The sequence below is a fragment of the Nomascus leucogenys genome, chromosome 4, assembly GCF_006542625.1.
Source record: "Nomascus leucogenys isolate Asia chromosome 4, Asia_NLE_v1, whole genome shotgun sequence".
Classification (NCBI taxonomy): Eukaryota; Metazoa; Chordata; class Mammalia; order Primates; family Hylobatidae; genus Nomascus; species Nomascus leucogenys.
The window spans coordinates 17360409-17386793 of record NC_044384.1 but is presented as its reverse complement, the minus strand read 5'-3'; the positions used below and the strand labels follow the sequence as shown (position 1 = coordinate 17386793).

General features: G+C 43.6%; 1 protein-coding gene across 5 annotated transcripts in view; it reads left to right on the top strand.

Annotated features, from left to right (window-relative positions):
• TNFRSF11A (TNF receptor superfamily member 11a) overlaps window positions 1–26385 on the top strand; it is a 61624-nt gene that overhangs the window by 22233 nt on the left and 13006 nt on the right. Inside the window, exons 2-9 of one of the 5 annotated variants that reach the window (XM_030810294.1) lie at window positions 650–731; window positions 2286–2411; window positions 6843–6986; window positions 10742–10793; window positions 12414–12508; window positions 14135–14248; window positions 18598–18650; window positions 20502–21285. In XM_030810294.1, the coding sequence (XP_030666154.1) occupies window positions 650–731; window positions 2286–2411; window positions 6843–6986; window positions 10742–10793; window positions 12414–12508; window positions 14135–14248; window positions 18598–18650; window positions 20502–21285 (1450 nt within the window). Of the gene's footprint in view, window positions 1–649; window positions 732–2285; window positions 2412–6842; window positions 6987–10699; window positions 10794–12413; window positions 12509–14134; window positions 14249–18597; window positions 18651–20501; window positions 21286–26385 lie in introns of all 5 variants that reach the window. The other 4 variants (XM_030810293.1, XM_030810297.1, XM_030810295.1 and 1 more) reach the window with 4 other exon arrangements.

The window sequence follows — 26385 nt, the reverse complement described above, 5'->3', positions numbered from 1 at the left end:
AAACAGCTCCTGCAGTCCTTCAGGCAACAGGTAGTGAGGCCAGAGCCCAGGAAGCCCTTACAACACCTTGCTATCCCCGCTTTTTAAAATTCTCTGTGTGTTTAACAAGTTAAAAGGTAAGCAGGCCGGGCGTGGTGGCTCAAGCTTGTAATCCCAGCACTTTGGGAGGCCAAGGCGGGTGGATCACCTGAGGTCAGGAGTTCAAGGCCACCCTGGCCAACATGGTGAAACCCCATCTCTACTAAAAATACAAAAATTAGCTGGTGCATGGCTATAGTCCCAGCTACTTGGGAGGCTGAGGCAGGAGAATTGCCTGAACCCAGGAAGCAGAGGTTGCAGTGAGGTGAGGTTGCACCATTGCACTCCAGCCTGGGCAACAGAGCAAGACTCTGTCTAAAAAAAAAACCTGTAATCCCAGCTACTCAGGAGGCTAAAGTAGGAGAAGAATCACTTGAGCCCGGGAGGTAGAGGTTGCGGTGAACCGAGATCGCACCATTGCACTCCAGCCTGGGCAACAAGAGCAAAACTCCATCTCAAAAAAAAAAAAAAAAAAAAAAAAAAAGGTAATTTCGTGATTCCCTTTTTGTTTTATCTAGTTTTATCCAGAAAGAGCTGTGTGGACTCTGCCTGACCTCAGTGTTCTTTTCAGGTGGCTCTGCAGATCGCTCCTCCGTGTACCCGTGAGAGGCATTATGAGCATCTGGGACGGTGCTGTCACAAATGTGAACCAGGTACACCTGCTTCTGAGCCACCTTGCATTGCCCCTCAAAAGTGGGTGAGGCTTTCGTTGTTATTTTTTCTGTCTGCCAGATGAAAAAAGAAATTGGATAGACGCGTTATGGCAGTGGCAGGTGGTAATGTCTGTCACTCTGAAGACAAAAAATCTTTCTCTCAATAGAGAGAGATTTGAAGGGATTTTAAAATCCCTTAAAAAAGAAAAAAAACAAAAACAACTTTAAAAGCTGTTGCTTAATTTGGGCTGAAACACAATTTTCCAAAACACTATTTCTCGAGATGGCAAGAAGTTTTTAAAAACTAATATTTTAGCACTTTATGATTCAGACTCTCAAAATGTGAAATGCAGCTCTTATTTAAAATTGTTTTCACAGAAATTTTATTTTGGAATAACCACACTGGAATTGTTGCTGCTAAAAATTGCCTAAACCCTTGTCATGCCTTTTTCCATACACCTGTTGAGGAGCAGAAGGTGGACTGGCTACCACCTACCCCAAGTTGTTCTGCCAGAAGTGTGGCTGAGTATTTCTGCAGCCCCAGTGAAAGCCACAGTCCACGGGGCCCGCACTCTCTCTTCATTCTGGGGAGGGGAAGGTGGGTTACCTTATAACAAGATATTTTGGATATTTCAGCTACATTTATTTCTTGAATGTGCAGAACCAAGATCCAGTGATTGTCAAGTGTGTGTTGGATAGGCGGGTGGGGCGCAGCGTGACGCTTGGTCAAACAAAGCTAACCATGAGCCGGTAGTAAGTGTAGAAGAAGTTAACAAAAAGAAGTTAACAAGAAGTTGCCTATCCAGATGGAAGGCAGAGGGGAGAGGGGATGGGTGATGAAGTTCCTCTTGCCTACCCCCCTTATTCCCTGAGTGGGTTCCAGGGATCTTTCAAGTTCTGCGGCCCAGTTTAAAAATCATCATTCTATTCCTTTTCTTTTTTCTTTTTGAGATGGAGTCCTGCTCCGTTGCCCAGGCTGGAGTGCGGTGGCATGATTTCAGCTCACTGCAACCTCCGTCTCCCAGAGGTTGAGGCAGCAATTCTCCTGCCTCAGCCTCCCAAGTAGCTGGGACTACAGTCACCTGCCACCACGCCTGGCTGATTTTTGTATTTTTAGTAGAGACGAGATTTCACCATTTGGCCAGGCTAGTCTCAAATTTCTGGCCTCAAGTGATCCGCCCGCCTCGGCCTCCCAAACTGCTGGGATTACAGGTGTGAGCCACCGTGCCTGGCTCATCATTCTATTCCTTAGCAGACTTTTTGGGTGCAGAGGGTGGTTGGCCTTTTACTTAGAAGAATTAAGAGACTGCTGTGACCACAGGCTCAGCAGACCCAGGTAGGGTTATTTCAGCCAGCTGAGTGGCCTGAGTTGCCCAGGGTGCTGCAGTCACTGTGCATTGTGGCCTCTTCTCCTGTGTCATGTCATCTTTCGGGGGTGTCCTGGGATCATGGGTACCAGTGATTATTGGTGCAATTTTTGTTGCTCTTTTGCTTTGTGTTGCTGTTTTTCTTTAGTTTTTTGATGGTTGCATTTTTCCCTTTCATTTTTTTAAGGAAAGTACATGTCTTCTAAATGCACTACTACCTCTGACAGTGTATGTCTGCCCTGTGGCTCGGATGAATACTTGGACAGCTGGAATGAAGAAGATAAATGCTTGCTGCATAAAGTTTGTGATACAGGTGAGCCCATCGTGTCAGTGTGTCAGTGGTTAGTGTAGAAACCTGAGACCTCTCTTTCTATAGAAACATTTTTAGAGGCAGCCAATGATGTTTCGTTTCAGGAACACGGGAGGAAGTTGTGACTACACATCCCAAGAAAGATGCATTTTAGATCCCCAAGACCTGTGTTAAAATTCTTCATTTAGAACATTTGTTCTGGAATATATTTATGTTGCCATTTAATCATGGGACACATCGTAGACTTGACATAATGTTTCCATAGTGTTCCCACCTATTTTGTGTGGTTTAATCCTCCCTGAAACCCTGTAGGTAGTAGCCATACTTATTTATTTATTTATTTATTTATTTATTTATTTATTTATGATGGAGTCTCGCTCTGTCGCCCAGGCTGGAGTGCAGTGGCACGATCTCAGCTCACTGCAAGCTCCGCCTCCCGGGTTCACACCATTCTCCTGCTTCAGCCTCCTGAGTAGCTGGGACTACAGGCGCCCCCCACCATGCCCGGCTAATTTTTTGTATTTTTAGTAGAGATGGGGTTTCACCATGTTAGCCGGGATGGTCTCGATCTCCTGACCTTGTGATCTGCACGTCTCAACCTCCCAAAGTGCTGGGATTACAGGTGTGAGCCACCGCGCCTGGCCTATCCCCTTTAAAGATTGAGAAACTGAGATTCAGAGAGGTTGAATAACTTCTCCAAGGTTAACACATGTGAAGCAGGACTCAAAACCAGGTCTACTCTTCACCTTTTTCCTAAACTATAAATATTTTATTAACACAGTTTGATCTCCTTACCAGACTACCTTAAGTTTTTTGCCTGGAATGTTTTATAAAGTATAGTTTATTTGAAGGAATCAGGAGCAAAATATGTCTGTTAATTCTCTTAAGAGACAGAGGTTCCTTTCTCTCTCTTCTTTGCTTTTTCCATTGAGCTCATTTGTTGAAGAAGCCGTGATGTTAGTCCTGTGAAGACTCCACAGGCCAGATTTTGTTGGTTGCATTCCCTTGGTATCATTTAATGTATTCTTCTGTCCCTTATATTTCTTTTTTTTTTTTTTTTTTTTTTTTGAGATGGAGTCTTGCTCTGTCACCCAGGCTGGAGTGCAGTGGCACAATCTCGGCTCACTGCAACCACTCCCTCCCGGGTTTAAGCTATTCTGCTGCCTCAGCCTCCCCAGTAGCTGGGATTACAGGCACGTGCCACCATGTCTGGCTAATTTTTGTATTTTTAGTAGAGATGAGGTTTTGCCGTGTTGGCCAGGCTGGTCTCAAACTCCTGACCTCAAGTGATGCACCCGCCTCGGCCTCCCAAAATGCTGGGATTACAGGCATGAGCCACAATGCCCGGCCTGACCCCTTCTTATAAATTGGTTGTTAGATCTAGAAGGCCAGTCGGATTCTGCTTTGTTTTTTGTTTTGTTTGTGGCAAACTTCATGTATAATATAGTTCATACATAGAATATTGGAACCATGTAATAGCTGAGCATTCCTCTTTCTAACATTAGCAGCTGCTGATGGTCATGGGTTAGATTTGTTTCCATTAGGGGCTGCAGAAAGGTGATGTTCTGCTTCTCTCATTTCTTTTTCATTTATTGGCTGGCCTGCTTTATGAAGATAAACTTCCCTCATCAACTATTTATTGATAAAGTTACAAGCATTTATCCTGTAGTGCAGTACATATAGAAAAGATAGAATAAATGCTTTTAACCTTATTTATCGCTTTGCAAAACAATATCTTAATCATCCAGCATTCTCCCAAGGGCTTATATTATGGAGGCATTTGAGGTGTTTCAGTTTCAGTCTATTGCAGTTGTTGTTGTTGTTGTTTGTTTGTTTGTTTGTTTTTGAGTCTTGCTCTGTCGCCCAGGCTGGAGTGCAGTGGCACAATTTTGGCTCACTGCAACGTTGGCCTCCTGGGTTCAAACGATTCTCCTGCCTTGGCCTCCCAAGTAGCTGGGATTACAGGCATGTGCCACCATGCCCTGCTAACTTTTGTATGTTCAGTAGAGAGGGCGTTTCACCATGTGTCCAGGCTGGTCCTGAACTCCTGACCTCAAGTGATCCCCCCGCCTTGGCCTCCCAAAGTGCTGGGATTACAGGCGTGAGCCATGGTCCCCTGCCTGCAATAACTGGTTGTAATGGTGCTCATATTGTCACATTTCTATGAGGTGACCCAAGGTGTTTTGATACAGCCCAGGCATCTATTGCTTCCATGTTTAGCTTGCACAATTCTTGTCTTAAACTACAATCAGACATTTCTCTAAGGATTCATGATTGTTTTTAGAGGAACATTTTATTTAGTGACCTCAGTCTGGATTCTAGAGAAGACTCACTAGTGGATTGATCCTTGTGTATAGAAGTTTTTTCCCCAATGGACAGAATTAGAGAATAAGTGTTTCTTTTAACACCATAATTTTTCTAATGTGCTGGGGACAGCTGGCAGATTTTGGCTGGGGAAGGTAACATGGAAACTCCACTGAGCAGAAGCATCTGATCAAGCCTTTTTTCTTTCCCACTGCTTAGTAATGACCTTGACTCATTGCTGTCTCTTGGAAATAAAGATTCATTTTGTCTACTGCCAAAGTTGATTAAAGCCAAAAATCTGGTACATTACATACAATATTTTTAATTATGTCAAAATTATTCATTACCACCCAGGCTTACATTCAGATGGGATCCTAGGAGTAGTTGGAATTTTCCAGAGAAGTGGCATGTGTCTGTGGACGTTCCCATGTGTTGTGGACATGTTTCTGCATTTTGGCCTTGATGTTGCAGAGCTGACTGGGGCCTTGGAAGAGCGGGCACTGCAGGAAATGGGGACTTCTCCAGGGTTACCAAGCTTGGGTCTATAAAGATTGGAAATAGGAAATGTCCCCTCCCTACTGGCTGTAACTTGAGACAATAAGAGACAGCAGGTTTCTGGTTTGTTGGCTTGTTTTTCCCTTGGAATTCCTCTAAGTATTCAGGAATATAAGGTGCAGGGGCTGTTTGGACAATCCAGGTGAGAAGGAGCCCTAGAAGGGTACAAGGTCTGTTTTAAATAATGTTATTGTTTTGTATCATGTTGGGGGGTATGAGGTCATGCATGTACGTGCAGTTGACTGTGGCTATGCACAGTAGTTATATTCTATAAAGTCACCATGAACACTGAATTAGCAAATCCTGAGCCATTACTCCTAGTGGGTTACAGGGTGAGGTTCCTGCAAGCCTCCAGTCACACTGTCACGGATTGATCACCACATAACCTTGTTTCATGTGTGTTTCTGTTAAAGACACCTTATTTGATACATGTTGTTGATTCATTAACATTGCACTCATGGCCAACAGCACTGTAATTCATGCCTGAGCGAAGCTTCTCTAACACACTTATTTTCTCCGTGAGGCACACAACAGCTTTCTTGCATTTAGAACACTAGACAGCTCTTCAGCACGACAGTTGGGGGCTGTTGTAAGCAGGGAAATCACCAACAAAAAGCTTGTTTACCTTCTGTGAGCTGAAACAAGAAGGCAGAGCATCGCTTGGCCCAACCTCAGCCAGAAACCTGAGTGTGGAGCAACTCAAAATGCACACGGTTCTGTCCCTGAAGGACTGCAGAAGTACCAAGAGGATTGATTTTGGGGTGCAAATAAATTTTATTGAGGAGATGAATTCACAAATATGAATCTGCAAATAATGAGGACTATTGATCAGTAATTTGATTCATATTTGTATGTGTATGTAGTTTATAACAGATACGTGTGTGTGTGTGTGTGTGTGTGTGTGTGTGTGTGTGTAGTTTACAACAGATCAATTCCCACGTACCTGCATTCTAGAAAAACTGGAAGGGGCCAGGAGATTTGGAACGAGAAGGCCATGTGTTGTGAAAACAGAAACAAGCATGTTACCCTCAGTGCTTGAGGAGAGTTTGACTCCAAGCATGTCACCGGGCCTGCCTCTGTACCCTCTCCACGCATGTCACTCCACAACAACCCATTTTCACCCTGGGATGCCTCAGGACCCTCAGATGAACCCTAAACCTCCAGAAACCCTGTTCTCTAAGGTCCAAACTCACGTTAGTCTTATACATATGGCATATGAATTTACAGAAAACGAGGAAGCTCAACTCTGTGACCCTTCTGCATTCGCCAAAACATTCAATGATCATCAATTCCCAAGTCCTTATCTTTCTACTAACATGAAAATTGACTTTTTAAAAAAGCCCACAAAACTCTTAATTATGAGAGAGAGAAGAACCCCCCCGTGACGTTTTCGTGCCAGTGCAGGAAGTGCGAGGAGGAACTTGGGACTTCTCGAGCAGTGTCCTGGTGATTCACTCTGCAGGCCTGCCAGGCGGGCTGCTGCTCTGGGCTGGATGTTGGATAGTGCAGTCGTGGGCGGTGTGTCTGGGCTGCCTGCCCCTCCCTGGCCACTGACTTGTCTCTTGTCTCCCGCAGGCAAGGCCCTGGTGGCCGTGGACCCCGGCAACAGCACGACCCCCCGGCGCTGCGCGTGCACAGCTGGGTACCACTGGAGCCAGGACTGCGAGTGCTGCCGCCGCAACACCGAGTGCGCGCCGGGCCTGGGCGCCCAGCACCCGTGTACGGGTTGGATGTGTGCGTCTGTCGGCTCTTGCTGAGCCATGCAAAGCCAGCTTTGAGACAGTCTTGATAATAATAGCAGCAAGAAAGCTCCAGGGTGCTAGGCAGCATTGGAGGAACCTGAAGGATGGGGAAAGGTGGGGGCTGATTTTCCACGAGATACAGGCCCAGGCAAGACCTGAGAATGAATCCTCGGCTTAGGTTCTTCAAAGGGACTGCGGGCAATCTGCCTACATGCTCTGGCCGTGGCCGGGGGCGCTGGGGCTCCTCCATCTGTGGAAACCTGGGATCCCCATTTAGGAGCCAGCAGGATAGTGCAGGGGTGGTTGGACGTTTTTGAAAAGTGTGCACCCATTAGAATTTTGGAAAAACCATGCATCCCCCACCCCAGCACGTTTTTTAACTTGACATCTAAAAAGTTTTGTTACAAGTTTAAAGAACTGATAAGGACTTAGTTACCAGGGAATTATAACTGCGATAACACTGAAGAAACGAATCCAGGGGAATGTAAACACCATGGCCATTTGATGCCCTCTATGATTCATTTTTAAATGACCTAATTGTATTTAACTATTGGACAGTTTACATAGTTCCTTTCTCTCCTTTTGTTTCTTATCCATTCCACCTTCCCCACAGAATTTTATCCTGATATATTTTTTATGCTTGGAGGGTTTTTACTAATCACTTTTCATATTCGAATATGCACATATTGAAAAATATGCACCTATTTGAAATCTTAATTTATTTATTTTATTTATTTATTTATTTTGAGATGGAGTTTTGCTCTTATTGCCCAGGCTGGAGTGCAATGGCACAATCTTGGCTCACTGCAACCTCTGCCTCCCAGGTTCAAGCGATTCTCCAGCCTCAGCCTCCTGAATAACTGGGACTACAGGGATGCACCACCACGCCTGGCTAATTTTGTATTTTTAGTAGAGATGGGGTTTCTCGATGTTGGTCAGGCTGGTCTCGAACTCCTGACTTCAGGTGATCTGCCCACCTCGGCCTCCCAAAGTGCATGAGCCACCACACCCGGTCAAAATCTTAATTTTTAAATATTTACTTTGACTCAGGGTTAAAAACATTTCTTCTGAACCAAGTTGTCACTGCATTTATTATTACACAATTGGTCAAAAATGAATATATCCTATTTTGCTATATTATAATCATAAAAGTAAAAACTTCTGACCTCTATAATGAGTGGGTTTTTTTTTCCAATGCACATATTTGTGGCTGAATATTACTTATTGCTAAAATGCAACAGCATTCAACATCAATTCTGTTTCTACTTTTTGTTTTTATGTATGTAAGTGCTGAGAAATTTGTTCACATAAATAACTGAATGGCAAAGGAAACACTGGTTATAGGCGTGTCCCTCAATTTATTTCAGTACCTTCTGATTTATGTGTCCAAGCTCACCTACTGATGTGATATCAGAAGTTATTTTTAACGATCTATCAGTTGAGAATTCAATTGTGTCCTTCAATTTTGTTGAAAGTAAAGAAATAGAAATCCTTTTGAATTGAAAAAGTATTTCTTAGAGTAATTTGCTTTCCTGACTTCTAGGAAGTATAACAAAAGCGATTTTTTCCAAGACTTAACAAATTATTATTTATGCCTATTAATCATTCCCTTAGAGGCACCTGGTTTTAACCCAAAATACTTGGACAGGGTTGGGAGAATTAAAATATTATCCATTTCAATTCATATCAAGGAAAATGTCCATCACAGAGTCTAACTGACACATTCGGTCTTTATTATCAAATGCATTGACTAAGCCAGATGTGCTTTCTCTTACAAAAAGTCTGACTTGATTTTTTAATTGTTAAAATGGATCTCCCTATCACAGCCAACTCCCTCTGAATTCCAGTTCTAAAATAGAAAAGGCTCAGAGCCTTTCCTCCAGGTTTTCACCAGCATGTCACATCAGGGATTCTATTAGACATTCTCTCTGCCTTGTACCTTTGGAAATGGGTTCATTTTTGGACAAAATAGGTTGAAGATAGAGGGGAAGGGGTAGATGAATGGAAATTTCACTCCTGCCCCACCCTGCATAATTTCAATTCAGAACAACTGAGCCTGATCACAGCTGCCCCATTTCTGTCATCCTGCTTTTTGCCCTTCATACAGCGGGAAAGGTGGGAGCTGTGCTGGGGGGCACAGGAGCTCTGCCATCCCCAGTGTTTCCACTTGTCACTTGGTTCGGCATCTCAGAGGTTTGGCAGCATAGCAGCAAATTATGGGGTGGGTAAGAAGTATATCTTTTGTAAAGTGGGAAAAGTGTGATTTTGAAAGGGAGCAAGGACAGGAGCCTGCAGGATGCTTCTGGCAGGTCAGTGTTACTAAGAGTCGTATGGAAGTCAAGCTATGGAAATTAACAGCCTTAACCCTTTGTATGCCTGTTAGCCCCCGTCTCTTCGATTTTTAGGGCTTCTCACAACTCTAGATTGTGCTTCTCTTTTAAAAAGCTGTTCAAATTAATGTGAGTTATTAGATGTCAACTGGGCTCTTCTTAATAAAGATTCAAGGCAAATCAAATTGCTGGGTGAAGGAGCGGGTACCCTACTTAGCCAGCCAAATTGCAGAAATCAAGAGTATACTTTGTACTTGACTTTGGACAAAGAAAATTTAATTCCTTTTTTTAGTGTTTTATTCATGAAAGTAAATCACAGAAGTGCTACTAATTTCAGGAGTAATTTGTGGTTTGGGCACCAGCCAGTTGCCTGATTATGATATCACATAGTAGCCAATGTTTTTCTTGGGACTTACCAAAGAATCATCATGTGTGGATTGCAGTAGAGGGAATAGGCATAGGAAACCTGAGACATTTATTTTGACAGTGTAGTTCATGAAGAATATGAGAGTCAAGTCAGTTCACTAACCAGGATCAGCTCCTGCTTTCAACGCTGTCCATTAAGGAAGGGGTCTAACATCCATTGTGCCACTGCGTTTATCAGTAAAGTTTTATTGGAACACACCCTCATCCATTGTTTTTAATGTATTGTTGGACTGCTTTCATGCTATGAGTAGCTGCAGCAGAGACCATAGGCCTGCAAACCTAAGATATTTGCTCTATAACCCTTTATAGAAAATGTTTGATATCAACCCTTGGTTGCAGGGAAAGCGACCTGTAGGGTTCTTCCTCGTCTTCTTTTTTTAACTGAGAAAACTTTGTTGACACTCTGCTATTTGGACTGAGGAGATTAAGCTCATCAGAAGAGGTCAGGACAGTGAGTTTCCTTTCAAAGCAGTAATGTGTCTGCCATTCCCTGCAGACCGAGGCTGGGCTAGCTGGCAGGTGCATGGGGGAAAACAAGAGACAGATAGCAGGATGAGTCAACATCGGCTCCCAGACTAGGAAACAAAGTGTCGGTGACCAGGGAAGTGGCTCAGAACAACAAAAGGTCAGGACCAGAGCTAGCCTGACCTGGACATCACATACCAGTGTTAGTGGCCCGACATCAAGCCAGTTACCTTTCTGAGCGTGGTTCCATAACTCACTGCTGGGGTCAGAACTGCTTTGTGAGCCCAAGCCTGTGGGAGCTGAAGGAGTTAGACACAGGGGCGGGCACAGGGGTGGGAGGTGAGGGCAGAGAGGGGCAGTGCCTCACCTCCAGTCCTCTGGAGTCCCAGCCTGGATGATCTCTAAGTGACCTCGTTTGTTTTTTGTTTGTTCTGTCTGGGTTTTTTTGTTTTTTTTTTTTTCCCCACAGTGCAGCCCAACAAGGACACGGTGTGCAAACCTTGCCTTGCAGGCTACTTTTCAGATGCCTTTTCCTCCACGGACAAATGCAGACCCTGGACCAAGTAAGTAACAACAAAGGAGTCAGAAGGGATGGTTGGTTTTTAAACAACTCAACCTCCACTGTCTCGACTGGGTTGAAAACGGATGGATTCTGTTGGGTTAGGCTTCCTCTTGAAGCCACGTTCAAAATGGAAAAAGTCTGTCAATTCAGCCTGGGGAAAATAAACCAGTCAAACTAATTCTTCAGCCCTATGTGTGACAGGAACTTCGTGTGACTTTTTAGATTTGGTAATCTGTGACTTATGGTTGCAGCTTTTTCTAACCTTGTTTGGTTGAAAATGATTTATAACGTTTATTCAGTGGTCACGCCTACTTCTCCCGATTTCCGAACATCACTGATTTATTCATCCAGTTATTTGTGTGTGTGTGTGTGTGTGTGTGTGTGTACATATAGAAGCCTCCTGTAGCACACTGTAAACATCGTGAGTTTTTTTTCACATATTATATCCTGAAGCTTTTTCTATATTAGTTCACCAGTTCATGATTTTCATGGCTTTTCACAGCTGCATAGTATTTCATTGCAGAGATGTACCTTAAGTTATTTAATAAGTTCTTTATTGATAGTCACTTAGGTTGTTCTCAGTCTTTTACAGTAATACATAATTTTTTAATGAAGAATCTCATATATATATATGATTTCTCATGCGTGTGAGTAAATCTATAGTGGAATTCATGGGTCCTTTCATCGCATGCTTGTTGTTGAATACCAATAATCAACTTAATGATTCTTTCAGTTCCCTGTATATTTCTTATTAAATGTTTATTTTCTGCTGGGCATAGTGGCGCATGCCTGTAATCCCAGCTACTCAGGGGTCTGAGGCAGGAGGTGTGCTTGAGCCCAGGAGTTTGAGAACAGCCTGGGCAACATAGCAAGACCCCATCTCACATTTTTAAACAATGAAAATTAAATTAAAATACATAAATAAATGTTTATTTTCTGATTCACTTATCCAAATTTTATGTCCAAGAGGATTTTCTGTGTTTTTCAAAAAAAGCAGTCAGCAAAAGTATATCACTTAACCATGTAATTGAAACTGTTAGAATATGCTTTTTTTTTTTTTTCTTGAGACATGATCTTGCTCTGTTGCCCAGGCTGAAGGGCAGTGGTACAAACATGGCTCACTGCAGCTTCAACCTCCTGGGCTCAAGCAATCCTCCTGCCTTTGCCTCTGCAGTAGCTGAGACCACAGGCATGTACACCACACCCAGCTAATTTTTAAGTTTTTTGTAGATACAGGGTTTCACCATGTTGCCCAGGCTAGTCTCTAATTCCTGGGCTCAAGCAATCTTCTTGCCTCAGCTTCCCAAAGTGCTAGGATGACAGGCCTGAGCCACCCAGGCACAGCCAGAATATTCTTTCCTGAAGACTCTGCTCTGCTCCTTTGCTGACCACAATCTCAGAGTAGCTGTCAGAGAACACAGGCAGTGTTTGCTTTTGTTTATTTGTTTGTCCCACCTTGTGCTGTTCTCCTCCCTGTGGAAGGCACAGGGGATTCAGATGTCCAAGAAGGCATGGGTTCCTCTCTTGAAGGAGCTGGCAATCTGGGAGAGTCTTGCATTTGTTCACTTTTTAAAAAACAAGCATATAAAACCAAAGCACTGAACTACCTTTACCCCCACAGCTGTACCTTCCTTGGAAAGACAGTAGAACATCATGGGACAGAGAAATCCGATGTGGTTTGCAGTTCTTCTCTGCCAGCTAGAAAACCACCAAATGGTATGTTTAAAAAGAGCCTGTTGGTTAATAGATGTGCCCCCGGGCAGTCCGCTGGTTTAGATCCCTCCCAGATGGCACGTGGATTTGTGGGCGTCCTCTCTCCCTTTATTTAATCCTGTGCATGGTCAGCTCAATATTTCATTTTAATCAGTATTTTAATTCCAGGTGTATTGTTTCCTTGATAATTTTCTACACTGGATTGGGGGTAACTAATAATGTTTTAATATACATAAAAAGAAAATAGAGCTGCAAACATAAATTAAAATGCCCAGACATGGTGGGATGATGGTGGTCACAAGTGAGGGTGTCTATGAGGAGATTTTGGTCATCTCCCCAAATTGTTAGGATCTAGCTATCATTATCTATGGAACATGTTTTGTAGATTAAATTAATCTTTTTTTTTTTCTTTTTGAGACAGAGTCTCACTCTGTTGCCCAGGCTGGAGTGCAGTGGCATGATATCGGCTCACTGCAACCTCCAACTCCTGGGTTCAAGCGATTCTCCTGCCTCAGCCTCCTGAGTAGCTGGGATTACAGGCATGCACCACCATGTCCAGCTAATTTTTGTATTTTTAGTAGAGACAGGGTTTCACCATGTTGGCCAGGCTGGTCTCAAACTCCTGGCCTCAGGTGATCTGCCCGCCTTGGCCTCCCAAAGTGCTAGGATTACACGAGTGAGCCACTGTGCCCAGCCACATTAAATTAATCTTCAGGAGAGTTTCAGATTGCCAGAAAGTTGATGGTGGAGGCTGGTTACTTGGTGAGCAGGACAGTGTGGAGGTGTGGGTCCAGATGTCGGAAGAGATGGCTTAAGTGGCAAGAAGACCTTTCAGATGAGGAAAGAGAACAATAGGCCACAGAATAACCGGGTTAACAGGCTTTGACCAAGAAATCAGGGGTTTGGCCTTGATGTTTTGGGAAACAGGAAGACATTAAAGCATTCTGGATGTGGAGTTACACAATCAGAGCAAACTTTTTTAAAGACCATTTGGCAGATAGCATTAAATATAACTGAAGGACTAAAAAGTTATTTTAAAAAAGAGGAGAGGAAAAGTAGGAGTCCAGGAAACCAGGTCAAGTAAATCAAGAGTTTTGAACAAGGATTCTAGCAATGAAGTGATCAGGGAGGGATGAAGAAAACGGTTGGGTCCACACGGTGTCGGAGATGAAAACTACAGAAATATTTCACAGGATGGCTGTGGTTCTGTTCTCATGACCAGCAAACCCCTGGTGCCCTGTTGCTATTAGGAAAGAGATACAAGAAGCTCCTTTTGTCTGCAGAGGTCATTCATCTGGGGATACTGAAGGGTTCCGGAGGTTAGCCAGAATGAGACTGGGTGATGTGGTGAGCATGATTAGAGCTGTTCTAAGGTAGAAACACCGTAATGGCCCTGGCTGCTCTCCCGTAGAGCGAAACTGGACTGAGCAGGGCTGGCTGAGATTGTGGATCTCACCCTTCGGAATGTGAGCGCTCACGGACAAAGGGCAGCCAGGGGTGGGGGCTGTCACTTCTGCTATCCCAGACCAATATTTTTGATTCTGAGGTTTGATTTACCGGGATTTGTTTTTCAACTGAGTAAAATTAAAGAATCTTTAATACCATATTTCTCATTTTCTTCCAATACAGAACCCCATGTTTACTTGCCCGGTTTAATAATTCTGCTTCTCTTTGCGTCTGTGGCCCTAGTGGCTGCCATCATCTTTGGCGTTTGCTATAGGAAAAAAGGGAAAGCACTCACAGGTATTGTGTCTATGGTGGTTTTTGCAATCTAATCTTAAAAGATAGATTTCTAGGTAAATGCTTTGGAAGTTGAGTAGATTGTCCACTTGCTGCCTATGGCGATCTGCTTAAACTAAAGCAAAACACGTTTTATCACTCTCTGGCGAAAAGAAACAAAACTCCAAAAACTTGAAAAAGCCAATATCCTGCCTAGTTGTATATAAGGGAACAAGAATACGCTGGTGTTCAGGAAACTGATGACTTGTAAGCTCTGTGTTTAAGTTGTATAGACTGCGCAGTATCACGTATACAGGAGCTTGCATTTATCCTAGAATACATCAATTTTTAATGCATGCATTTAAAATATTCATAAAATATTTAGATGATTGGTAGGGGGGATTTTCTGACTGGAGTGTTACTTTGAAATAAGAACCTTTGCCGGGTGCGGTGGCTCACGCCTGTAATCCCAGCACTTTGAGAGGCTGAGGCAGGAGGATTACCTGAGGTCAGGAGTTCCAGACCAGCCTGGCCAACATGGTGAAACCCCATCTCTACTAAAAATACAAAATTAGCCAGACGTGGTGGCACAAGCCTGTAATTCCAGCTACTTGAGAGGCTGAGGTAGGAGGATCGCTTGAACCCAGGAGGCGGAGGTTGCAGTGAGCCAAGATCATGCCATCGCACTCCAGCCTGGACAACAAGAGCGAAACTTCATCTCAAAAAAAAAAGAACCTCAGATTATGAAAATAAGTTATATTGAATAAAATTTAGGTGCTTATTCTTAGAATAGACAGTCAAGTCTTATCCTGTTTCTTGGGAATAATTTTCCCACACAAATTTGTTAGTGTCGTTAAACATCACGTCATGTTTAACTTTTAGACTACAAAGCTAAAAATGTGTAATTTTTACGAAAGGATTCAAGGCATCATTAGATTTCCTAAGAATAGCTCTTAATCTTTCCTTTAATATTCAAGTCATTCTCTTTTGACTTGAATATTAAAAACCTGCTGTTTCACCATCCTTTTCCATTTTCAGTTGCTCTCTTATTTATTTATTTACTTATTTATTTTTTAAACAGAGTCTCGCTATGTTGCCTAGGCTGGAGTGTAGTGGCATGATCTTGACTCACTGCAGCCTCCGCCTCCCAGGTTCAAGTGATTCTCCTGCCTCAGCCTCCTGAGTACCTGGGATTACAGGCATTTGCCACCATGCCTGGCTAATTTTTGTATTTTTAGTAGAGATGGGATTTCACCATGTTGGTCAGGCTGGTCTCGAACTCCTGATGTCATGATCCACCCACCTCGGCCTCCCAAAGTACTGGGATTACAGGCGTGAGCCACCACACCCAGCCAAGTGGTGACCATTTTTTAAAGAGTCTGTTCATTGTTGAATGCTTTTATTTAGTGCAGCTTCACCTCCTTAACAACATCATTACTGGGGATTTGGATAATGCATGTTCAGATGATGAAGGTCGCTTGTAGTCATGTTTATGTGAGATAAACAGACTTCCTGATGTTTTGTTCTTTAGGTTTTTCTTTTTGATACTATTTTACTGCCATATGAGCCTACTGTTTACTGAATTGGATGTCATGACTGTTAGCTCTTCATCCATTCATCCATACATGTTTATTGATCATCAGGGACTGGACTGGCACTGGGGTCTCAATATCGAGCAACACAGACACAGCCAGTGCCCTCCTGGAGGAAGCATCTTAGTGGGCAGCGTAGGTGTTAAGCCCACGGAGGGAAGCCGAGTATGCAAGGGAAGGTGCTGAGCACCAGGTGGCAGATGACGGAAGGTCAGCCCATCCCTGGGGCCAGCCAGGGTCTCCCAGAGGAGGAAATGGGTGGGTTAAGATCTGAAAGACAAGTCAGAATTCGCTAGACAAGGGGCATCAGGAGAACCACAGGCATTCTATCCTGAGAGAGCTGCATGATGAGGGGAGCACGGTGCATTAGCGGGGTAGAAGGAGCTAATGGCACAGTAGCAGAAAGTCAGGGACCAAGTGGAAGACGAGGCTGGAGAGGAGGGCATGGCCAGACCATGTAGCCCTGCAGGGCTGCTGAAGGAGTTTTCTCCTTGTCCTTAGCAAAGGGGACCAAGGGCGGCCCTCTGGCTTTAGAGTAGCAAACAAATGTGTGGTACAGTGAGAGTAGATGCAGGCGCACCAGTTAGGAAGCTGTTTGCAGTTGTCCAGGGGAGAGGTGATCATGACAGGTCTGCATGTTTATCAGTTCCGTGGACAGGTATTATTTTTTAGTGCCATCTGTGATTGTCTAGACTGATTTCTCCAAGGAAACAGCTGCAACTGTCCTTTTTTTTTGGTGGTGGGGGGGTTTACCTTGATATATAATTGCAAAGTGAGAGAAAAGAAGCAAGAATAATGATGATGATAGTAATAGCTGACATATATTAAATAATATGTGCCGACATGACTATATATATTTTGCATATACTAAGTACATCTTCACAACAGCACCATGAGGTGGAAACTGTTATTTCCCCTATTTTGTGATGAGACTGCTTAGCACCATCCCTGGCAAGCTTGAGTGCTCATTAGCTGTTAAACTGAACTGTGATGATCTTCTCATGGAGAACTTGACAACTCCTAACTTTAGTCGGTTTTGTTTTTTGTTGTCGTTGCTTTTTGAGACAGGGTCTCACTTTGTCACCCAGGCAGGACTGCAGTGGCACAAGCGCGGCTCACTGTAGCCTCGACCTCCCTCCCGGGCTTAAATAATCCTCCCACCTCAGCCTCCCAAGTAGCTGGGACCACAGGCATGCACCACCATGCCCGGCTAATTTTTGTATTTTTTTTATAGAGATGGGGGTTTCACCATGTTGCCCAAGCTGGTCTCAAACTCCTGAGCTGAAGCGGTCCACCCACCTCAGCCTCCCAAAGTGCTGGGATTACAGGTGTGAGCCACCAGGTCCAGCCCTAACTTTTGTCTTTATAGCGAGCCCAACATTAAATGTTCATTAGAAGTAGGATAAAATTGTATCTTTGCATAATATAAATTCATAGATTTCTTAAAATTCATAAAATTTAATCTTTTAGGTTTCATCACTTCTGTAAGAGTGGGTGGAGATGTACTTTTTGAACATATTCTTTCTTCTGAGAAGCAGCCAGTTATAGTGGAAAAGGTCTTGAGGCCCGCTGGTCTCAGTGGGTCTGACACCTAGCTTGCTGTGTTTGCCTCGTTTTTATAGTACCTTCAAGCTAGTTCACTGGAAAAATCAGTCTCCTAGACATGTTTTCTTTGTTCTTCTGTGATGTCTAACTTAGTCCCTCATAGCCAAAGAAAGCTTAAGAGAATGAGAATGTCTGTAGTCATAGCAGCACCTCTGACAGCCCCCAAATGTGCCCAGAGGAAGTCACTGAAACATTAGTGGATCATGTTTTGCTTTGCATAGAACAGGAAGTTCTGTTTTTGATAGGAGTGAGATGGCTTCATAGCCTTTATTTTTTTTTAATTTTTATTTGTTTGTTTGTTTGTTTGAGACAGAGTTTCGCTCTGTCACCCAGGTTGGAGTACAGTGGCACAATCTGAGCTCACTGCAGCCTCCGCCTCCCAGGTTCAAGCAATTCTCCTGCTTCAGCCTCCCGAGCAGCTGGGATTACAGGACAGTGCCACCATGCCCGGCTAATTTTTGTATTTTTAGTAGAGATGTGGTTTCACCATGTTGGCCAGGCTAGTCATGAACTCCTGACCTCAAGTGATCCACCTGCCTTGGCCTCCCAATGTGCTGGCATTACAGGTGTGAGCCACCACGCCTGGCCCTTCATAGCCTTTAAATCAGTTGATTTACTTTTAAATGCTTTCACTCCAAGGAGCGCTCATGGAAAGACTTGCGGTGGACTCTGTTGAAAGATAATATTGAACTGACCTAGTGGTCATAATACTGAGCCTGATACAGAAATAAAAATCTGGAATGATTGCACTTATATGTGTGGTGTTCCCCAAAAGTCAAATATACAGAGATCTAGAATAAAACAATGGTTACCAGGGGAAGGAGGAAAGAAAATGGGGAGATGTGGGTCAAAGGATACAAAGTAGCAGATGTGCAGGATGAAGAAAGTTGTCCAGGAATCTAATGTAGGGATGAGGACTGTAGTTAATCATGTTGTATCATATTCAAGATTTTTGCTAAATTTGTAGATTTTAGCAGATCTTGCCACACACACATAAAAATGGGTAACTAAGTGAAATGATGGGTATGTTAATTTGCTTCACTATAGTAACCATTTTACTATCTATATTTGTCCTATAATATGTTGTATACCTTAAATATACATAATAACCTTTATGTAAAAGAAAAGAAGTGGGAGATAATAATTTGAAGTCCTTATCCTTGCTTTGTTTTCTAGCTAATTTGTGGCACTGGATCAATGAGGCTTGTGGCCGCCTAAGTGGAGATAAGGTAGAGTGAACAGTTGTTGGTGCCTCTGTTAAGTACATTCAACAGTTAGGCTGGTAGAGCCATCCTAGTCACATATTGAGCACCCCACCACACACACTTTTTTTGAGACGGAGTCTCGCTCTGTGCCCCAGGCTGGAGTGCAGGGGCGCAATCTCGGCTCACTGCAACCTCCGCCTCCCAAGGTCAAGTGATTCTCCTGCCTCAGCCTCCTAAGCAGCTGGGATTACAGGCGCCCACTACCACGCCTGGCTAATTTTTTGTGTTTTTAATAGAGACAGGGTTTCACCGTGTTGGCCACGCTAGTCTCGAACTCCTGGCCTCAAGTGATCCACCTGCCTCAGCCTCCCAAACTGCTGGGGTTATTGGCATGAGCCACCGCGCCCAGCCTCAGCCCCTTTGCTTACAGGGCATTTCCAGGTTCAGTGATCAAACCTCAAATTTCAGGATGGATCCCTGCATGTCATTTTTTTTTTAATACCAATCTTGATTGTCTGGTACAGATTCCTAAGAAGGATGAACTGCAACTTTCCTTGACTCTGTAGTTATTCTGGTAACATTTGATGTTGACACAATTCAAAATTATAGGCAAGTAGTGAGAAAAGGACAAAGACCTTCCATATACCCCAGACATAGGCCCACCAGTTGTTTCTATTTTCTCTCATTGCTTTGTGATTTGCTTACTTTCTGTATGTGCGTATATGAACACAGGTATGTTTTCTTCTTGAATCATTTTACAGTGAATGGCAGACCGTGTGTCCCATATCCTTAAATATTTCAGTGTGTATTTAAGAACAAAGACATTCTCATATATAACCATAGCACATGTATCGGAATCAAGAAATTTAACAGTGGTACAATAGTATTATTCAACCCACATTTGATATCAAATTTTCATTAATCATTACATTATGTCCTTTAGATCTTTCTTTCTTTTCTTTTTTTCTTTTTTTTTTTTTTTTTTTGAGACAGAATCTCACTCTCTCATCCAGGCTTGAGTGCAATGGCACAATCTCGGCTCACTGCAACCTCTGCCTCCCAAGTCCAAGCAATTCTCCTGCCTCAGCCACCTGAGTAGCTGGGATTATAGGCGCCTGCCACCACACCCAACTAATTTTTGTATTTTTAGTAGAGACGGGGTTTCACTGTGTTGCCCAGGTTGGTCTTGAACTCCTGAACTCAGGTGATCCACCCACCTTGGCCTCCCAAAATCCTGGGATTGCAGGCATGAGCCACCATGCCTGGTTAGATCTACTCTCCTTGATATAAAATGTATACATTTGAAAGCATAAGCTCAAACTGATTTCTCCAATTCCAGGCCAACTTAACATGATTCATTCTGGTCTTTCCCTTTCCCATATTTGAATCTTTCTCTCCCCAGCTGTATGAAACCTGGCTCCTATTATTCTCAGTATATTTCCTCATTTGCTCAATTCTAGAATACACAGAATGTAGTTTCAGAATTACTAGAGCATACCACAGTGTTACACAGAGCTGCTAACTCGAGTTCAATATTTGTTTACAGTTGTTTGGGGGTTTTGTATGTAGATTGAGAATATGTAGTCAGGATACTGTGTTCAAAAGTCATTTGGGTTAGCTCCTCCCCTTGCTCAGATGTGAACATGCTTTTCATCTGAGATGCAGCTAGATTCATTTGTTTCTAGTTGTATTCCATTCTAGAGTTCTCCTGCACTCGGTAATTTGAAATAACACAAAGTTCCATAGTCAGTTTTCCATCCGTACTTGTTATGGTGGAAATAATCAGTGTAAACACCGTTTTCAGCAATGTTTAGCTAAACTTATCCTAATAACTCTAGGTATTAATGCCTCTGCCTTCTGAATGTAAATCGGCAGGATTCCTCAGGCGACAGTTGTGTCAGTACACATACGGCAGCCTTTGGTCAGCAGGGAGTGTGTGAAGGTGTCTTACTGCTGACTCTGGAGGAGAAGACATTTCCAGAAGATATGTGCTACCCAGATCAAAGTGGTGTCTGTCAGGGCACGTGTGTAGGAGGTGGTCCCTATGCACATGGCGAAGATGCCAGGATGCTCTCATTGGTCAGCGAGACCGAGAGAGAGGAAGACAGCTTCAGACAGATGCCCACGGAAGATGAATACATGGACAGGCCCTCCCAGCCCGCAGACCGTTTACTGTTCCTCACTGAGCCTGGAAGCAAATCCACACCTCCTTTCTCTGAACCCCTGGAGGTGGGGGAGAATGACAGTTTAAGCCAGTGCTTCACAGGGACACAGAGCACAGTGGGTTCAGAAAACTGCGACTGCGCTGAGCCCCTGTGCAGGACTGATTGGACTCCCGTGTCCTCTGAAAACTACTTGCAAAAAGAGGTGGACGGTGGCCATTGCCCTCACTGGGCAGCCAGCCCCAGCCCCAACTGGGCAGATGTCTGCACAGGTTGCCAGAACCCTCCTGGGGAGGACTGTGAACCCCTCGTGGGTTCTCCAAAACGTGGACCCTTGCCCCAGTGCGCCTATGGCATGGGCCTTCCCCCTGAAGAAGAAGCCGGGAGGACGGAAGCCAGAGACCAGCCTGAGGACGGGGCTGATGGGAGGCTCCCAAGCTCAGCGAGGGCAGGTGCCGGGTCTGGAAGCTCCCCTGGTGGCCAGGCCCCTGCATCTGGTAAGTGACTTCCCGGTCTCTCACTTCTGAGCAGAAGGGCCAGTTCTTGGTACAGGGTTTGGGGGCAGGTATTACCATTTAGGAAGGAGGAAGCTAATGGGAAAACCTCAGCTTGGGCTTTTTCTCTCAGTAAGCATTTTTACAGGATGGCTTTGGATTCAGTCCACATGTTTGGTTATACACTGCATCCAGTGCTGTGTGGCTTCATCGTCTACCACTGGGGCAGTTTCTGCATCCATGCATGTCCCATACCCTTTTGCATTCAGGCTTTTCATGATAGGATTAGACCTCAAGCCCCAGCACTGACCCCGGAAAGACAAAGTCAACATCGGCCTCAGGACTGGCTGAGCAAAGGCATTGCCTCAGATTTCTGCTTTTTGGTTTTTGTTTTCAAAGCACCTTAGGCCTCTTAAATCTCCCCCAAGAAAGCGCTTATAAATTTTAGGAGGACACACAAAATTGTTTAGTTAATCCTTAATTAATTAATACTTATTGTGAATAATGTGTTGATTCTATACCAAATTAATGATACAGTAAAACTGTCTTTTAAAAAGTTTCATGAGAAAGGCCCCTTTTATAACCACAGTGTATCATATATTTATGGAACCAGGCAGATAATTTTAACAATTTAACATCATTATAAAGATGTATCACTGCAACACTGCCTGAGCATGAACAACCCACCGATTATAATATTATAACTTTTTCCCATGAGGGTAAAACACCATCTGTTTTATTATGTAGTTACAAAGGACTTTGCAGTTGATAGTGAGGGCTCTGGTTCTGAGAATTATCTGTCATTTGAAGGGTCAGGGATCTCTTTGAGAATCTTCCGAAAGCTATAGACACTCCCTCCAGAAAAACGAATATATGGATATATACTATTTAAGGGGCTTCACAGACTCCTCCAACTCATATTTTTAAAAGGCCCATTCATAGGCCGCCCCTCTCCAGAGATGCTTTTTCTTCTCTGCTTCTTTATTTAGACTGCAAGTGGTGCTAGCAGCCGGTCTTTGAATTGTTTTATAACCCTGAGGTAGCTAGATCTGTGCCTTAAACACAGAGACTGTTTTGCCTCGTGGTAATGATGGTTCCTGGCTTTAATCTGTTCCTCAAGCTTGTGGTTTTGCTGCAGCTACATAGATTTACTGATGTATAAATTCAGTAATAGCAATTCTCAGTCAAAAATAAAGGAGGAGATATGTTTGGGGATATTTTTCAAAGAACTGGTGTGTTTTCTTCTCAGAGGATCTCAAAATTGTTCTTATTTTTTAAGATTGTAAGGAATCTCCATGACTGGGCTTTGCTGTTCGTTTGCATTGTTCTATTTCTTTTTTCTTTTTCTTTTTTTTTTTTTTTTTTTTGAGACCAAGTCTCACTCTGTCTCCCAGGCTGGAGGGCAGTGGCACGATCTCGGCTCATTACAACCTCCACCTCCTGGGTTCAAGCACTTCTCCTGCCTCAGCCTCCTGAGTAGCTGGGACTATAGGCGCATGCCACCGCACCCAGCTAATTTTTGTATTTTCAGTAAAGATGGAGTTTTTCCATGTTGGCCAGGCTGGTCTCAAACTCCGGACCTCAGGTGATCCACCTGCCTCGGTCTCCCAAAGTGCTGGGATTGCAGGCGTGAGCCACTGCGCCTGGCCTGTTCTATTTCTTCTCTCTCAGTTTATTGTCTTCCCCTTGGTTGTGGAGACAGACAGGACCCTGGGCTGTGGGGAGCGAGAAAGCTGACGTTCTGTCTCTGGCGGCAGCCAGGTCCTGGCCACACTGTCAGGGGCAGACCGGTTTTTCAGTGGGTGACACCAGGAAGATAATGTTGCCACTGTGTGAAAATCAGCAGCAGTTCTTGGAAGAACAGTGTTGGCCAGATTTAAAAAGAGAGAGAGATACATGGATCTTTTAATGCCATAAAACAAAAAGCCCGATCTTTGCTCTCCTTTAAGAGTCAAAACAGTAGCCTAGTCTGTTTTTCATCTTCTTTTATTTCTCTAGCACTAAACCATCTAGGGATGGAGAAAAGGAATAAAAAGTGTGTCATCAACTAAGTGGTGTTAATTTGCAAAAAGTTTACACTGCTTTTTCTGTCTTCGTCTGGTGCTTAGCCATGCAAAACATCCGTAGAGAGTCTGCCCGTGGTCGACGCCAGCAAGCGGGCCAAATTAATTTTCGCCTGAGGAGAGGCAGCAGCCAGATTGATTTTGGAGGCTGTGCTATTCTCTCCACACTTACTTCTCCATGAACAGGCCTTATGGTTTCTGGTCAAAATAGTACTTTCTCATTCTTGCTTTTTTGTGTAGTTTTTTAAAAAGTCACAATTTACGTTCTATAAAATGCGTGAAAGAGGATGGAGATTAGGTGAGCAGTCCCACAGAGGCCTTATCCCGTGGTCCCCTCAAAGCCCCTGTGCTCTCAGGACTGTGCTGATGTGAGATTTTTTAAGGGTTTTTTGGATTTTTATATGAGAGTATTTTTTGTTTGTTTTTACTTACAATCACATCAAACGGTTTCTGGAGAAATGACAGTGACTGGGGACTTTTTCTTTAGGGAAGAGTATCTCCTGTCCCAGCATCTTTGTGAGGAGAATGACGATTTTTCAGACAGCTCCGCAAGTGTAGACAACTTTAAAAAACATAATACCCAGTGCTGTTAATGCTATTTTAGCCATGTTATAAGTCCTAAGAAGCAAGGAGAATGATTAACAAAGATCAGTGAAGGGGGAAGCATACTTCTGGTTATGTCTTAAATAACCATGCCTTAATTTAGGTCTGAAGTTACGCCTAATCTTGCTGACGTGATGGTTGCCTTGGTTACAAGCCCTCTCACCTGGAGATTGGCGCATTCTCACTGTGCCCCTAGAGTTATTTCATGTGAAAGAAACCATAACTGCTTATGATTAATGTGTCTGTTGTTGGCTGGTGGCTTGGTTTTGGCTCCCGAAGCCACTCGTTAGTTTCAGTCACTTCTGAGCTGGAGAAAGTTAGGGTGGTCTTTTTTTCTTTATCTTTTAAAAATCATTTTGCTTTTTAATTATTTCAACTTTTATCTTAGATTCAGGGTACATGTGCAGGTTTGTACCTGGGTATATTGTATGATGCTGAGGTTTGGGGTATGATTGATCTCGTCATCCAGGCAGTGAGCCCAGTATCTTCAATCCTTGTTTCTCTCCCTCTCTCCCCTGCCTAGTTAGAAGTCCCCAGTGTCTATTGTTGCCATCTTTATGTCCATGAATACCCAGTGTTTAGCTTCCACTTATAAGTGAGAACATGCAGTGTTTGGTTTTCTGTTTCTGTACTAATTTACATAGGATAATGGCCTCCAACTGCAGCCATGTTGCTGCAGAGGACATGATTTTCTTCTTTTTCTATGGCTGCAAACAATTCTTGATGAACACTGAATACCTATTTGTTTTTCAATTAATTTATTGAAGGTCCACTGAGCCACGGAGACTTGAAAAAGCCTGAAAAACAAGTAGGGATTAATGCCAGGGAGTGGACCGTGTGAAAAGGAATCCATCATTTGAGAAATCCAGGCCTTCCACAGCCTGCCCCATCTCTGACCTGCGGCCTGTTGTTCGTAATGAATCTTGGGGTCTTTCTCACCAGCCTGGATACTCTCACGCTCTATCAACACCCCAGCTCTAGGCAGCCACAACCAGTTAGTGGGAATTCTGGCTGGGTGCAGTGGCTCACACCTATAATCCCAGCACTTTGGGAGGCTGAGGTGGGCAGATCACTTTAGGTCAGGAGTTCAAGACCATCCTGACCAACATGGGGAAACCCCATCTCTACTAAAAATAAAAAAAAAAAATAGCTGGACGTGGTGGCACGTGCCTGGAATCCCAGCTACTTGGGAAGCTGAGGCAGGAGAATTGCTTGAGTCAGGGAGGCGGAGGTGATCTGAGATCTTGCCACTGCACTCCAGCCTGGGCGACAGAGCAAGACTCTGTCTCAAAAAAAAAGAAAAAAGCAAAAAGAAAAGGGGAATTCTCATAGCCTAATCTTTCTAGTATCTCAATATGTTAAGTGAATGGATGCTTATACACTCATTCATTCATCCATTCAGGAATAAATAGATGAACATGAGACCACTGCCTCCTGTTTGTTCCCCCAAGTCACTCTCAGCCTCCCAGTTCTTTGGTCTGCTCTAGGGAGCTGGAGAAGGAGAGGGATGGAAGGGCTGGCACTGGCTGCCCTGGGCTCACTTAGTGCCCTGGGCTCACCTAGTGTCCTGGGCAGAGGAAGCAGAAATGACAGAGCACAGGTGAGCTGGTTCATCCTAGCAGCATAGACTCTCCAAGGCCATCACCTGGGAGCCAGGAACACGGGATAGTGAAGACCTGCCTGACCCATCATCCTCCCCTGTCCTCAGTCTCTGTCCCTGGTCCCACTCTCTCTCTTGAAATGACTGTTGTTGACCATCTATTTCCATTCTGAGACTATAGAAAAAGATTTTCCTATCCAAACTTACCTCCCCTCCTTTCTTCCTCTCCAGCAGCGGACAGCCTTCTATCTCTTTCTTCACACTCTTGTTAGAATGCTATTCACCACCTTGCATTTCACGTTCAGCTAAATCTCGTAAAGGCAGATACTGGTTCATTGGCCCTGAATCTTGAAGTTAAAATAGATATTTCATAATTTGGTTATTTGGTGATAATATTCAGCTTTCATTGCTGTAAAACATCAATGTACTATTTCAAAATATACAAAAAATGTGGTCACTGTATATACTCTGCTTCATTTCATCCTGTCTCCCTTCTTTCTGCACTGATAGGGCTCATTTTGGAAGGCTTTGGTCTGTAAGACTTTCTAAGTAATTTTCAAGCATGATTCAGAATGGAACTATTAAATACTGTTTCCCTTCCCTTATCATCACATACCCAGTTTCTTCTAAGTGCCTGAAACAGAACTTACATTTCCATAAAAAGGAAAATCACATGAGAAGCATATGGGTTAAATATAAAATAAGTTTTTTAAAAAATTCCAAAAGAACCCAATGTAGCCTGGGTAGTTTCAGTGTATTTGTGTATATTTTTAGTTCTCTTCCTTGGAAGAAAATCTACATGACAATTTGGTGGTATTATTTGGCATGGTTCTTGTG